General features: G+C 36.3%; 1 protein-coding gene and 1 pseudogene across 1 annotated transcript in view; one reads left to right on the top strand and one right to left on the bottom strand.

The window, feature by feature from the left end:
* Window positions 1-3,098: 3,098 nt before the first annotated feature.
* Window positions 3,099-8,281, bottom strand: LOC116667833 (annotated as a pseudogene).
* Window positions 8,282-9,514: 1,233 nt separating this feature from the next.
* The window catches only part of RBMS2 (RNA binding motif single stranded interacting protein 2), a 46,922-nt gene continuing 41,035 nt past the window's right edge, over window positions 9,515-15,401 (top strand). The window contains 3 exon segments of the mRNA XM_014555189.2: window positions 9,515-9,919; window positions 10,140-10,199; window positions 11,070-11,156. Of these exon segments, the coding sequence (XP_014410675.1) occupies window positions 11,091-11,156 (66 nt within the window). The 5' untranslated portion in view covers window positions 9,515-9,919; window positions 10,140-10,199; window positions 11,070-11,090.

Here is a 15,401-nt window from a genome sequence, read left to right as displayed (position 1 = left end):
CAATTTTTCAGTTATAGATGAACATACTTATATTCATTGTCACATTTTTTTTTCGCTGTGAGCTACCACAAGATCTTGTATATATTTCACTTCATTCTGTTGATTTTTACATATTGATCTTGTATCCTGTGACCTCGCTGGACTCACTTATTAATTCTAGTAGTTTTATTGTGGGTTCCGTAGGATTTTCTACATAGACAATCATGTTTGTGAATAAGGACAGTTTTACTTCTTCATTTCCAGTCTGGATGCAGTTAAGCTATTTGGTTTTGTGGTTGTTGCTTTTTCTTAGGGCATTGTCTAGAACTTCCAGCATAATGTTGAATAGAAATGGTGAGCATAGGCACCCTTGCCTTGTTCTGATTTTCAGGGGAATGCATTCAATCTTTCAGCATTAAGTATGAAATTAGCTGTAGGGTTTTCATAACTTCTTTATTATCAAAATGAAGACATTTCTTTCTATTAGTCAGTTGAGAGATTTTATCATGAATAGGTATTGGATTTTGTCAAATCCTGCATTTACTGAGATAATCATGTCCATTTTGTCCTTTATTCTATTAATATGCCATATAACATTACTTGGTTTTTGAACATTTAACCCAATGGGTTCATGGAGTTAATCGCAGTTGCTCATGGTGTACAAACCTTTTTTTGTATGTTTCTGAATTCAGTTTACTAATATTTTGTTAAGGTTTTTCACATCTATATTCATAAGGGATATTTGTATTTAGTTTTTTTTCCTTATGATACCCAATCAGTTTTTAACCTAATGATTTTTAGTAACCTTTGATAATCATTGCCTGGATCAGCTGTTTCACTAGAGGTTACAAACTGGTGCCATTCCATCATTCCTTCATTCTTTATTATTTTGAATTCTTCTATATAGAAGGACTTTGCTTCATCAGCTATTTGGTTATTCAGAGATACAGTTCATATGGCTATATATTTGACTTGTTTCTCTTTACTCGATAATTTTTAGAATAATAAGTCGGTTCTGTAATGTCCTCCAAAGTTGATCAGTTAGAGTTTTAAAAACTATTATGAACTTATGAATTTTAATAACTATGATACGTTTATATTATATATAAATCACATCTTCTTTACCCAGTCATCTGTCGATGGACACTTAGGTTATTTCCATGTTGGCTATTGTAAATAGTGCTGCTATGAACATTGGGGTGCATGTGTTTTTTCAAATTACAGTTTTCTCTGGATATATGCCCAGGAGTGGGATTACTGAATCATATAGTAAGTCTATTTTTAGTTTTTTAAGGAACCTCCATACTGTCCTCCATAGTGGCTGCACCAATTTACATTCCCACCAACAGTGTAGGAGAGTTCCCTTTTCTCCACATACTCTCTAGCATTTATTATTTGTAGACTTTTTAATGATAATAATGGCCATTCTGACTGGTGTGAGATGATATCTCATTGTAGTTTTGATTTGTGTTTCTCTGATAATTAGCGATATTGAGCATCTTTTCATGTGCCTGTTGGCCATCTGGATGTTTTCTTTGGAGAGATGTCTGTTTAGGTCTCTGCCCATTTTTTGATTGGGTTGCTTTTTTTTAAAATATTAAGCTGTATGAGCTGTTTGTATATTTTAGAAATCAGTCCCTTGTCAGTTGTATCATTTGTAAATATTTTCTCCCATTCTGTAAGATTTTTTTGTTTTGTTTATGGTATCCTTAAATGTGCAAAAGCTTTTGTGTTTAATTAGGTCCCATTTGTTTAATTTTGCTTTTATTTCTATTACTCTAGGAGCTGGTTTAAAAAAAATATTGCTGTGATTTATGTCAGAGTGTTCTGTCTGTGTTTTCCTCTAGAAGTTTAATAGTAATCTGGTCTTACATTTAGGTCTTTCATCCATTTTGAGTTTATTTTTATATATGGTGTTAGAGAATACTCTAACTTCATTCTTTTACATGTAGCTGTCCAGCTTTCCCAGCATCAATCTCCAAGTAGTTTTAATTTTAGCGTATTTTTATGTTCAGCAACATATTATATTATGTACATGTTAATAAGTTGATGATAGTGAACCTACATTAACATATAAAGAGAGAAATTTGCCATTAGGCATCTGAAATTTAATGAGTTGGCTCTGACCCTCAAGCTGCAGGTTATTTACTTAGATTTGTGGTAAGGAATAAGATGGATTTATTAAGACAACTACTGTGTGAATAAAATAATTAAAAATAAGATGAGTTTGTTAGATGCAACATGGTATAGTAAATATCAAGTGTGGGCTTATACTTGGAAAATGCTTTATAATGAACAAAGTACTTTTACAGTTATTATCTAATTTGACTGTCATGATAATCCCTAAGAGATAGGACAGATACTATGCCCATTTTGTAGAAGGGGAAACCGATGTTTTAAAAGATTGAGGTTCCAGTTTAACATAGCAAATGATAGAATTGGGTTTAAATTTCAAACTTTTGATCTACCTGTATACAAATCTATGCTTTCTCTTCCTGGAGGTTGCTAAAGGATGCACAACCTATATTATCCAGGAGGTGGCAGTGCTTTCTTAATATTTATTGGGATTCATTTCCCACTGGAGAGATTTTTTTAAAAAAAATTGCATTCTTGAGCATAAATTATGTTTAGGTGTTAAAGATAAAAATATTAATAAAGTTGGTGTCTGCTTCCTGGGAGCCCACCATCTGGGTGCAAGAGGTGAGGCAGTCAAGTAGAGTTAAAGCCTACAAAAATTTTGTACAAAATGTTATGGGAATACAAATTTATATCGGGCCTTTTGCGGTGGTGTCTTTTTATGATTAATGGGAGTTAAGTTTTATCTAATACACCGATGAGAGACACAAGTTAATTCAGGCTCTCTGACTTCCTAAAGACACAAAAATAAGCCATAAAAGGAAAATAATATGTATTTTAAATATAATAGAAAAAGCTCCTAAATGTCCTAATGTGGCATTTCATCACTATCAACACTGTTTTCAGTGTTTTTAATGAGTAATATCTTTCCAGATGTAAATTTAATGTTCGAGATACTCCATTCATTCATTGAACAAAAATTTTTAAAAAATTTGTGTGTGTGTGTGTGTATTCAAAATGTGTTTATTGGGATGGTTTCCCATTTATCCTGATTTCAGGGTACTTTTAGTGCTCTTCTGTTTGAAGGGGCATCTTTCTGTAAACCTTGCTTTTCCTCCTGTAAGCTGGCAGGGGACAGTAGAGCAGCCAACACATAAACTAGTATTTGTGCATGACTAAAGAGAGTGGTGACTTTACAGCATCCTGAGCATTTCACATCCATGAGGTACGAATTGGGGCTCTGCAATAGGCAGGTTCCTCCTTCCTCTTCTCTTCTGGACAGGGATGGAGGAGGTCCTTTTTAAAAGGCAAGTTCTCATGAGGAGGTGTCACTGCTGACAAATATTTTAAATTTTAAATTAGCCAGGTACTGTTAAATGCGAGGGATATAATGAGGTACACACAATAGTCACAGTCCCTGTCCTCATCAAGCTTATACTTCTGTAATACCTGCTAGTGATTAGTGGCTTTATAAATACTGTATGTTGATATTTTAGAAACTATTTCTTATGTTCAAATCTTATGTTTCATTTGAGAGTTTCCAGATGTGGTACAAATTATCCCCAGAAAAAAAGCAGTATTCAAGCAAATTACTTTCTAAATATGTAATGAATCAAAGCTCAGGTAGAATCTTGAATACTTAATCAGCCAGAACTACAGCTGTAGTTTTCTACAGATCTTATTCTTTTTGGCATTATAAGTTTACTCCTAGAATTAGCATCCATTGTGCAACTTAAGAGTAGGCTGAAATATTGCGTATCACTGCTACTTGAGATAAAGAGCTGGTTTGAGGAAAATTACTGAACTTTGACCTTAAGAATCCTGGGATTATTCTTTTATTACTTCTGACCCCAAAATATGTATTTATCAGAATTTTTAATTTCGTAGCAAAATCAGATTGATGTGGAGACAATGCTGAATCAAGACAGAAAGTCTGGATTCTGGTGCCAGGTATTATTTCACCTCCTGACCTTATGCAAGTGAGTTTACCTCTCTGGGGTTTTTTCCATCTGAAAATGAGAGAGGACAAAGCAAAGGAACTATCCAGTTCATCAGTATTCTGACTCGTTTTCCCCATGGTTTTTGTACTTTTTGCAATGTTAGATTTAACCATATGAAATTGGCAGTACTTGACTATTTGAAAAGATTCAGTGGGGGAGGGGATAGCTCAGTAGTAGAGTGTGTGCTTAGCATGCATGGGGTCTTGGGTTCAATCCTTAGTACCTCTGTTAAAAAATATATATATAATATTTTACATATATAAAACCTAATTATCTCCCCCCACAAAAAAAGAAAAGATCCATATTTAACCTATAGAAACAACCGTTTCATTTGGTTCAACCTAATTGTTGAATTCATTTGTGGGCCCTGTTGGGATCATATGAGTTATTTGTTTTAGGGATAGCTGAGACCAAACAAAATTAATTTCTCAAGTGTGAAGGAAACATACATTTAGACACCATAATATTACCAATCAATACAGTCCATTCTGAGTATGCATAGAATCTAGTCTAGTCTTTTCTTTCTATATTACGCTAATTTTCTGGCTCAGTGATTCTGGGTGATTTGATTCCTGTATTTTAATATCTGGCAAAGGATAAGTCTACTTAAAAATTCTGTTAGGCTATTCCCTGTAGTGAGTTTTGGCTGGAAGTATCTGTTGTTACAGGAGAGAAGAATATACTGTTAGCACTGATATCCAGGGTATGAGATAAATAATTCGTCAGAGCTTCCTGTCTTTCTCCCTGTTTTCCAGTGAGTTAAGTCAAGGAGTTGAGAGACCAAACTTTCCTCATTTCTAGTTTTAGACCAATTTTGCCATTCCATCCTACATCAGACGGGGGCAATGCTAAACTTTTCTTGTTATTTGATGCAGATCCTTAGATTTTTCTGCTTAAGGAAGCTGATGTGTTAAATAAACTTTTTTTTTCACTTCTTAAGGCATTACCTCATCTCTTTACCATGAAATAAATTCTACTTTTTGGTCTTTTCCCATAACCTAGACTTTTGGGCACAAAAGTTAATTAGTGGGAGGAAAGATAATCCAAAGAGAATATTAATAGGTGGGGAGAAACGGCCTCAGCCCTAATATACCTTGTTCAGGTCTCTGAACTATATTCAGAACTCCACTAACAAACTGGCCCTGTCTCACGGCTTTCAGACACATCTGCTACATCAGCCTGGCTCCAGTCCTATGTCTAGGGCCTGGCACATCGGCAGGTACTACATTCTTTGGAGTTCTCCACCCTGATGTGGAGGGACCAATAGTGGCATGCAGTCATCTTTCAACATACAAATCGGAGTTGATCTAGCCTCAGCTCTTCTACCTGAGACACTGAATGAAAAGTGTTTTGTTTTTTTTTTTCATTTTTTAATTGAAGTATAGTTGATTTACAATGTTGTGTTAGTTTCTAGTGAACAGCATAGTGATTCAGTTATTCAGATATACATATTCTTTTCATTATAGGTTATTACAAGTTATTGAATATAGTTCCCTGTGCTAGATACATTATTGTTTATCTCTTCTGTATGTAGTAGTTTTTATCTGCTAATCCCAAACTCTCAATTTATCCCTTTCCCCTTTGGTAACCATAAGTTTGTTTTCTATGTCTGTGAGTCTCTGTTTTGTAAATAAGTTCATTTGGGTCATTTTTTTAGATTCCACATATAAGTGATATCATGATATTTGTCTTTCTCTGATTTACTTCACTTAGTATAATAATCTCTAGGTCCATTCATGTTGCTGCAAATGGCATTATTTCATTCTTTTTATGGCTGAGTGATATTCCATTTTGTGTGTGTGTGTGTGTATTACATCTTTATATCCTTTCAATGTCAATGGACATTTAGGTTGCTTCCATGTCTTGGCTATTGTAAATAATGCTGCTATGAACATTGGGGTGCGTGTATCTTTTTCGAATTGGAGCTCTTTCTCCAGATACATGCCCAGGAGTGGGATTGCTGGATCATATGGTAATTCTGTTTTTAGTTTTTTAAGGAATCTCCATACTGTTTTCCATAGTGGCTGCACAAAGTTGCATTCCCATCAACAGTGTTAAGAGGGTTCCCTTTTCTCTGCACCCTCTCCAGCACTTGTTGTTTGCTTACTTTTTAATGATGGCCATTCTGACTGGTGTGAGATGATACCTCATTGTAGTTTTGACTTGCATTTCTCTGATAATTAGTGATATTGAGTATCTTTTCATGTACCTACTGGCCATCTATATATCTACATTGGAGAGATGTCTGGTTAGGTCTTCTGCTCATGTTTTGATTGGGTTGTTCTTTTTTTTTTTTTTTTTTTTGTGGTTATTGAGTTGTGTGAACTGTTTGTGTATTCTGGAAGTTAAGCCCTTGTCACTCATATTGTTTGTAAATATTTCCTCTGGGTCTGTAGGTTTTCTTTTCATTTTGTTTATAGTCTCCTTTGCTGTGCAAAAGCTTATAAGTTTAATTAGGTCCTATTGGTTTATTTTTGCTTTTATTTCTGTTTCCTAGGTAGACTGACCTAGGAAAACATTGCTATGCTTTATGTCAGAGAATGTTTTGCCCTTGTTCTCTTCTAGGAGACTTATGGTGTCCTTTCTTATGTTTAAGTCTTTAAGCCATTTTGAGTTTATTTTTGGGTATGGGGTGAGGGAGTGTTCTAACTTCATTGATTTATATGTGGCTGTCCAGCTTCCCCAGCACCATTTGCCAAAGAGACTGTCTTTTCTCCATTGTATATTCTTGCCTCTGTTGTCAAAGATTAATTGACCTTAGGTGTATGGGTTTATTTCTGGGCCCTCTATTCTGTTCCACTGATCCCTTTGTCTGTTTTTGTGTCAATACCATCTTGTTTTGACTACTGTAGCTTTGTAGTATTGTCTGAAGTCTGGGAGGGTTATGCTTCCAGCTTCATTCTTTTTCTTCAGTATTGCTTTGGCAATTCTGGGTCTTTGATTCCGTGTAAAATTTAAGATTATTTGTTCTAGTGTTGTGAAAAATATCCTGGGTAATTTGATAGGGATTACATTAAATCTGTAGATTGCTTTGGATACTATGGCCATTTTAACAGTATTAATTCTTCCAATCCAAGAGGATGGGTTATCTTTCCATTAGTTTAAATCATCTTTAATTTCCTTCATCAGTGTTTTATAGTTCTCAGCATATATAGGTCTTTTACCTCCCTAGTCAGATTTATGCCTAAGTATTTTTTGATGACATTTTAAAAGGGATTTATTTTTTACTTTCCTTTTCTGATATTTCATTGTTAGTGTAAAGAAATGCAACAGAAAGCATTTCTGTATGTTAATTTTGTAACCAGCTACCTTGCTGAATTTGTTTATCAGTGCTAATAGTTTTTGTTTGGAGTCTTTAGAGTTTTCTATATATAGTATCATGTCACCTGCATAAAGTGACAGTTTTACCTCTTCCCTTTCAATTTGGATCCCTTTTATTTCTCGTTTGATTGCTATGGCTATGTCTTCCCATACTCTGTTGAATAGAAGTGGTGAGTGTGGGTATCCTTGTCTTGTTCCAGATTCTAGTGGGAAGGCTTTCAGCTTTACACCATTGAGTAATATGTTGGCTGTGGGTTTGTCATATATGGTTTTTATTATGCTGAAATATATCTCCTCTATACCCAACTTGGTAAGAGTTTTTATGATGAATGGATGTTGAATTTTATCAATTGCTTTTTCTACATCTATTGAGATGATCATGTGGTTTTTATCCTTTCTTCTGTTGATGTGGCATATAATATTGATTGATTTGTATTTGTTGAACCATCCTTGTGTCCCCGGAATGAATCCAACTTGACCGTATTGTATGATCTTTTTTATGTGTTGTTTTTCTGGAGAAATCACAAACCAGTCTATGTTGAATCACAGGTATAAATGTCTCTTTCCAAGAGAAGTTCCCAAATAACTCTTATTTTACTTTTCCCCCCTTAGAACAACTCTTGAGTGCTGAGTGCAAAAGAACCAAGAATTTGAGATGCACTGACTAAATCTGAAAAATGTGAGCCATATAATGGGCAAAGCAAATTGGGGTTGCCGGGGACAGGTCAAAGTAAACACACTGGAAGAAATAGAATTCTTCCTCTTCTCATATACTTCCTGAATCTAACCACAGAACTCCAACAACACCCTCTCCATCACATCTATAAGAGTCCATAACCTCCTTTAAAAATATACTTACCCGAGTAGATGATGAAGTTTCCAGTCTTGTTGGTGCTCTTTGACATTATTGACTTTTGGCATCAGGTCACCAGTCTGGGTCATTTTACTTTTACGGCCCTAAACTTACTAGATAGGGTATAAAAATCTAGGTTTTTGTATTAGTTTATGTGAAATGGAATTTATTCAGTTGAATTCTTCTTTATCTACCTTCTGATACTTTCTACTTTTGGAGTAGAGAAATGGTGCCAAGTCTTAAGATACAAGAAAATACTACTTTTTTTTTCTGTATCTATTTCTATTTCTTAGATTAGTAGGACTCTAGAGGAAAGGGAGCTGGGATGTCTTATCTTTAGTGTGCTTTGATTCTGTATTATTTCCTTTCTTCTAGAGATAAGAGATGTTCCACCAATTTCCAGGAGATTGGGAATTATGAAAAGAATTTCCAAATATTCAGATTGTTTGTTTATGTAAGATAGGGAAAGAGAAGAAATTGGATTGGTTGATTTCTGAAATTTCTTATCCACTTTCCAGTTATATAGTTTAGTGTGTCTAGTCCTAGTATTATCTTTTGAATGTAACTAAGATACTAGTTTTTGGAAATGTTCACTTCAGATCATCAAATCTGGGTTATACAATACCCAGAGGGATACACACTGGGAGACCGTAGAGTAATTAATCATAATGGAGGTAACATCTGTTGAATCTTTACCAAGTGCCGGGCCCCTTCCTAAGGGCTTTATGTGTATTGCCTATCTTCATTTCACTACAGTTTTAGGAAGTAGATACTATTTACTCTGTTTTACAGATTAAAAAATAAGATTTAGGCATGTGAAGTAATTCTCCCAGTGTCACTCAGCTAATAAGTGATAGGACTGAACCAGAACTTAGATTTGATTCCAAAAGCTGATGAAGTGGGTATTATCTTCATTTTGGAAATGAGTGAATTAGAGATGCTAAGTAACTTGGCCTAAAGTTGTATATAAACAGTAACTAACAGTGGTGTCAGGATTTGAACTCATGTCAGCTGCTCTATAACACTCATGATGGTTTTAACTGTTTCACATTCTAAGACATCAGTGAGCATTAAGGAATGCAGTAAGAACACATCATATTGAGAATATTAGAATTTTACAAAAAATTAGATTGACTGCCATTATAAATCAGGCCTTAAAGATTAAGGTTTTGTATCACATTGTTAGGCTAAGGGAGAAGACGTCAACTAAGGGGCTAAATGACAGTGATAACTTGGCATATAATGTATCTCTGAGGGCAGAAAAGGGACTTAAAAAAATGAGGTATCATTGAGAGATGGCTTTATCAATTTATTTGCTGCACTTGGCTCTGTGCTTTCAACCTCATTTGCAATTCCCTCAGTGAGGCTGTTCCCACCCTTCCTGTGTCCCTTGAGCTGGGCAGTCACTTCCTGTCCTATTGGAAATGAAAGTTAGAGATTGGGGGTTGGTATGTGTGTATTTACTCTGCAGAATGTTGGTACTATCTGCCCCATTATTATAGCAAAAAGGTGACAAGAAAACTAGAATAGAGACTGAGAGTTCATTTAAGGGAGGGTTTGGGCTTAATGTTTTTTGTGGCAAAGCAGACAGCACTAATTTATTTCTTAGAATATCCACGATGGCAGTGGAGTGGCCTTACGGGATTTGAAGGCTTTCATTCTATCTCCCTGTTCTACTTGGATTGGATTGGTAAGTTGCTGGGTATCATTCTTAAATTTGGGGTCTCCTGCAAGTTTCTCTTCTTGTTAAGGCTGCTTCTATAGGACATGCCTTTGAAACTGTCAGAGGTGTTGCAACTGTGTAAATTCTAGACTCTTAAGTTAATATTCTTCTTTCCTAAGAACTTTGTATTTTCTTCTCTGTGAAGCATATGTTTTTAAAATAGGGTTGGTTTGTTTGTTTTCTACAGGTCAGAGACAACGACATCCCAACTCTGTGAACTTCAGCTTGGGCATAAATTTCAGATTGGGTGAGTAACTAATTTGTTTCAGCTTCCTGGACCTTGAAGACTAGGAAATAGTGAGATACAGAGTCAAATAAGACAGTTTACAGTTGTTGAAGAAGCCACTAGGCAGTTAGATCTCAGTAAAGCTGAGGGGGAGGGGGAGAAAGCATTAGGCACCAAGTTTCATGACATAGTCCAGGTTGAAAATTCCTTCTTAAGTATGAAATCATACTTGGGGGAATCTGGAAAAGGGTAAGAGACATCGGCCCATCAGCGTGACCCAAGAGGAATAAAACTATCCAAGGATCTTAAACTAGTTATTTCCCAAACTGTTTTGCTTGTCTCTGCCCTTTGGTGAGCTCTTGTTTGTTCTTTCTTTGTGCGTTAAGTTCGCTGTAAATATAAAGTGGAGGGGAAGTCTTGAGCTTATCGCACTTCTTCTCAGTATGGCTTTCTTCACATTCTTCAAAGCAGTGTTCCAGTGGCCCCTTTAAAATCAAGCTTGCAATCTTCTTATAGCTGAAATCTAGGGGAAAAAAATCCTGATCGAATTTTCATGCCAATCAGAACTTGTTCACATAGGAAAGGGGATAAAGTTGAAAGGTGTAGACCTAAGGACTTCTGTTTTTTATTTAACTGCTAAGTCTGTTTGGGGGTGGGGGGTGCGGAATAACATCTTGGGCATTAGGACCCAGTGGAAGTGCCTCACTCAGACTCAGAGTTAACTTCTATCAGTGACGTAAACAAGCAGCCCTAGCTCATTCTCTACCCCCCTTCTCTCTCCCTCTTGCTCCTTTTCTCCCCCTTTCTCCTCCCCTCCCTTCTCTCTCTCTCCCCTCCCTCCCTCTCCCTCTCTTTCCCCTCCTTTCCTTCTCCCTCTTCTCTCTCTCTCAGCTTCCTAACGTTAAAGAGAAAATGCTGCTATCGGTGACTTCCAGGCCTGGGATTTCGACTTTTGGCTATAACAAGAACAACAAGAAGGTAGGGAAAAGTGCTTTTTTGGAATTCAGCTACTTCCTTTTCTGGGGATCGGGAGTGCCCTTGGCTTTAACATTCTCCTTAAGAGGGGAACGGGACTCCTCTCCTCTCAGTGCCTCTCTTTTCCACTACTTTTTTTGGCATCTTCTCTCACCTGGTTCTGAAGTTCCAGGAATTTACAGTCCCTTATGTGAGGCCTGAGAAGGCAGGGGAATTAAAAACAAATTAAGTTTTGCAAGTTTGTATCTTTGTGAAATGAAGTTAGTTTGAGTCCCTGCTGATGTACCCAATCTTCACAGGGATAATATGTCACCTCAGACCCTGGCCCCCAGCCCACACCCTCCAAGGTTATTTTGTCTTTTTGGATTAACTGTTTGCATTCTCCCGCAGACCACCTTCCTTCCTCCAGTTTTATCAGGTAGCTGAATAGTCAGTGAACTCACAACAGCTTCAAGGACTGGGTCTAGGACTAGGTCTCCTCTTCTAGATTAGAGACCCTACCCACCCCGCCTGTAGGGAAGGGGTTTTAGGAGGTGTATCTTGGGAATTAAGGCAGAAAGTTCTGTGATTCTTTGGGTTCTACTGCGGAGCTGGTTGCTTCCTGCTCTGCAGATAGCGAGGCTCAGCAGGGATCCTTGGAGTCTTCATGGTTTACCCACAGCTGCCAGAGAATTGTGCTATGCTTGGGCATGGGGGCAGTCTGGGGAGAGGTGAATAATCATGCCCACATTTACCAGGAAATATCCTGGGCAGTTTCTTGGCATTTCAGGGCACACAGTGGTGATTACGAGGAACTTTTTGCTGTAGCAGAAAGACCCTTTACACTCTCTTTTGATGCTGTAGCGTTTCTGAAGAAAAAAGGTGCCATAGACATTTAAGGATCTTTTGCTCATTTGATGGATTGTTGGGGGAGTGGGAAAGGATTCCCGCTGCTTTCTCATACACCTAAGGAGACTATTACAGGTAAATCTAAACAAAATATCTGATCAAGGCAGTGGGTTAATGTTTAGACCCAGAACACCTAATGTTAGTTTATGGGTGTTAGTTATTATATGGTTCACTGTATTACATCCTTAAAAAATATGCGTCCATATTTGTTGGTTATCAATGATATATATTTTTAATGTATATATTTACTTACACACATATGCACATAAATATATGATTTTGAGTGAGGGCTGTTTCATCTCTTTATTCTTTACAAATCTTATATAGTACTGTATGAAAGTTTCCTTCCTAATTTTTTCCTCCAAGTCTCTTAGGTTATCCATTAAATTTCAGTAAAATGAATTTCAGAAATTGTTTTTTTCCCTATTAGCGGCTTCATATAATTGACCCTATCTAAAATATTTCCTTTTCTTAGCTCTCCACTCCCTTTTCCCCTTGTGGTGTAGGAAACATTTCACAAGCTTCTAAATCTAGGATTGTATAGGGGACAAGAGGTATGCCTGCGCGTTCGGATGCAATTCTTCTATCTCTTTCTGATAACTTGTAAGGTTTGAGAAGCAGTTCAGGAAACATGGGGTAGGGGTAGACACATACTTACTAATGTATCTGTCAGGTATTCTTTGGGTTCTTACAGGTCAGTGTTATGATGACATCACTTTGTGACTATATGACTCCTTGTGTGTATACATGGGTTTGTGAATATTGGGTATATTTAAACTAAATCACTACTTCATTGTTCTTTGTCTTTTTGTTGACATATAGGGCTTAATGTGTTCATTCCTCTTTTGGGAAGAATGTTTTAGATGAATCTGCTTGTGTAATTTGTGCATTTTTATACCCAAGGTTAAATATTAAAAATAACTTTCATTAGTTTTTAGTAATAAATGTAAGAAATGCCTATTTTTAAAATTAAGCATAAAGAGGTATATAAAATAAAAAATCAGGTCTTCCCTTCATGTCCAGAAGTTCCTTACCCAAATTCTACCCCTTAAGAGAAATAACTAGTAGCAGTTTGCTGTATGTATTCTATCAGACTTTTTTCTATGACAGAGGAAGATTTTATTTTTGACATTGGCTTATTTGCCACTTCTGTTAAGAACTCTATTTCTCAAGTAGGACAAGTCTATGTAATAAAGTTTTTGGACCTGTCCAGAATGCTTAAAAAACTAAGATAAAGAACAATAAAATTCTGAACTTTTGGAAGAGTACAAATTATAAATATCTGCTTATACCATCCATCATTATGTTATAGCCAAATCTAGAAATAATAGATTTGTAGAGATCTGCTTTCTTCAAGGAGCATTTTTACATCGTAATATTCTGTAATCATTAATTCTGGTTGGTGAAATAAAAATAATTTCCAGTGAGCTCAGTTTGAAAAGCTATTTGTATGCCACTGTTGTGACTTTATTCATTTTATTTGTCTTTAAAGAGTTGGATTTTTAAAATTTTGAGACATATTTGTATACCTTATCAGGGAAGTTGCTTCCTGAGAAGCTCATGACAATCATAGTTTTCTTATTCTTTTTTGACTGTTGTAAATATAGGAATATAAGCAACAAATGGATAATGCCTAATAAAGGCATGTTCTTTCTCAGGATGTAGTGTTGAATATCCATTCCTTTCGTTGGAATTAAAATAGTCACAGTAGGGGGAAAAATGTCGATTTCAAAGAAAGATTCTGCAAAATAATGTGTTACATTTTATTAAAAAACTATTTTAATGGCCTTCAATTATTCTTGGTTCTTAAAAAAAAAAAAAGACTGAAGCTAAAAAGATCAGAGTTCTAGGGTCTCAACACTGTTTCTTCAACTTTTGAAACAGTTGCCTCAGTGGAGAGATTTGAGTATAGGTGAGATTGAAAGAGGAAGTGTTTGGGACTGAAGGAATTTCAGACTTGTAAAGAGCCTAACCACGCCTTCCCTGACATCATCTTCCTGGCATGTGTTATTATAATTTAACTCCTCAGAGCATCAACAACCATTCCCTTTGGTAAAAAAGAAAAGGAACTGTGTTTAATTTGGGGTAATTTGCCTTCCCCAGTCCATTTTGCATAAATTTCTATTTCTTCTCAGTCTTAACGTATTGAAGACACATGGGGTGGGCAGTGCAGGGTCAATGAGTAGAACTGACTGGTGGGCATTGCCAGATCTTCGCTCTTTAAGAAGCTTGAGTTACCTGAAAATTTCAGAAGTATTTGCTCAGGGGAGAAGAGAGTGGGATGCGGTACTACAATTGTTTATACTTCTAACAGGGAGAGACAGTTTTTGTGTGTTTACTGCATTTTCATCCAGTTTCTATCAAATCAAATGTAGTGGGACTTTTAAAGTCTAAAGTCTTTTGACTGGGGGCAGCTGATAGTTCTATTATCAGTAATGAAGTTAACTCAGTTGGCTAAAGTTTAGTGGTAATGTCTTTCCATTGATCCCTCCTTTCTTTTTTTAGTTCTACGATACGACCTTATGCCCTCATTACTACTGTTAAAAACATCCCGTGTGATCTCTTTGCCTCCTATTTCTCCACCCCCTACCCCTTGCTCTGAAGTAGTTTTATACCTGCTACCAGGATAATCTTCCAACATTCCAGCAATTTAGTTAGTACTGAGCATTTCTTGTATAAAAACTTGCAATGGCTGTGTATTACCTGCTAAACAAAGTCCAAATCTTTAGCCCAAAACCCATTATTTATCCAGCCTTTCCTTATCTTCCTTGCCTCCCCTCCCCATGAGTTCACTGCCTTCCTCCTGCTCTAGCCAGTTGTGTTACCTGCAGTTCTCTGGATATACCCTTTGGTTGTCAGTTTGCATGTGTCATATAAGAAACTATGCTATAAAACAGAAAAATACAGAAAAGAAACAGGGCAAGGAGAAATATAGATTAGAATAAGAAGTCAATTAGAATTAAAATGCAGGTGTGCAAACAAACCAGAGTTTTATTCTGGAAGATGAAGAATTTTGAATCGTAATTGATTTTGTCAGTGTAGAGGTGGTTGGTGACTTTGATGAGCAATTTTAGAGTGGGGAAGAAAAGCAAGGCTGGAGTGGGTTAATGAGTGAAAGAAGGTAAGGAATTTTAGATGGTGTGTCTAGAGTAATCTTTTAAGAACTTTGATTAAGTTGAAGAGCAGAATCCAATTTAAAAAATGGCCAGAAGAGCTGAATGTTTCTCCAAGGACTATCTACAAATAGCCATGAAAAGATGTCCAGCATCATTGACCACCAAGGAACTCAAAACCACAGTGAGATACCACTCCACACCCACAATATGGCTGTAATCAAAACCAGATAATAATGTGGGGTAA

The sequence above is a fragment of the Camelus ferus genome, chromosome 12 (genome assembly GCF_009834535.1).
Source record: "Camelus ferus isolate YT-003-E chromosome 12, BCGSAC_Cfer_1.0, whole genome shotgun sequence".
Classification (NCBI taxonomy): domain Eukaryota; kingdom Metazoa; phylum Chordata; class Mammalia; order Artiodactyla; family Camelidae; genus Camelus; species Camelus ferus.
The sequence above is the reverse complement of the archived record's forward strand: the minus strand, read 5'-3'. Positions and strand labels throughout refer to the sequence as shown.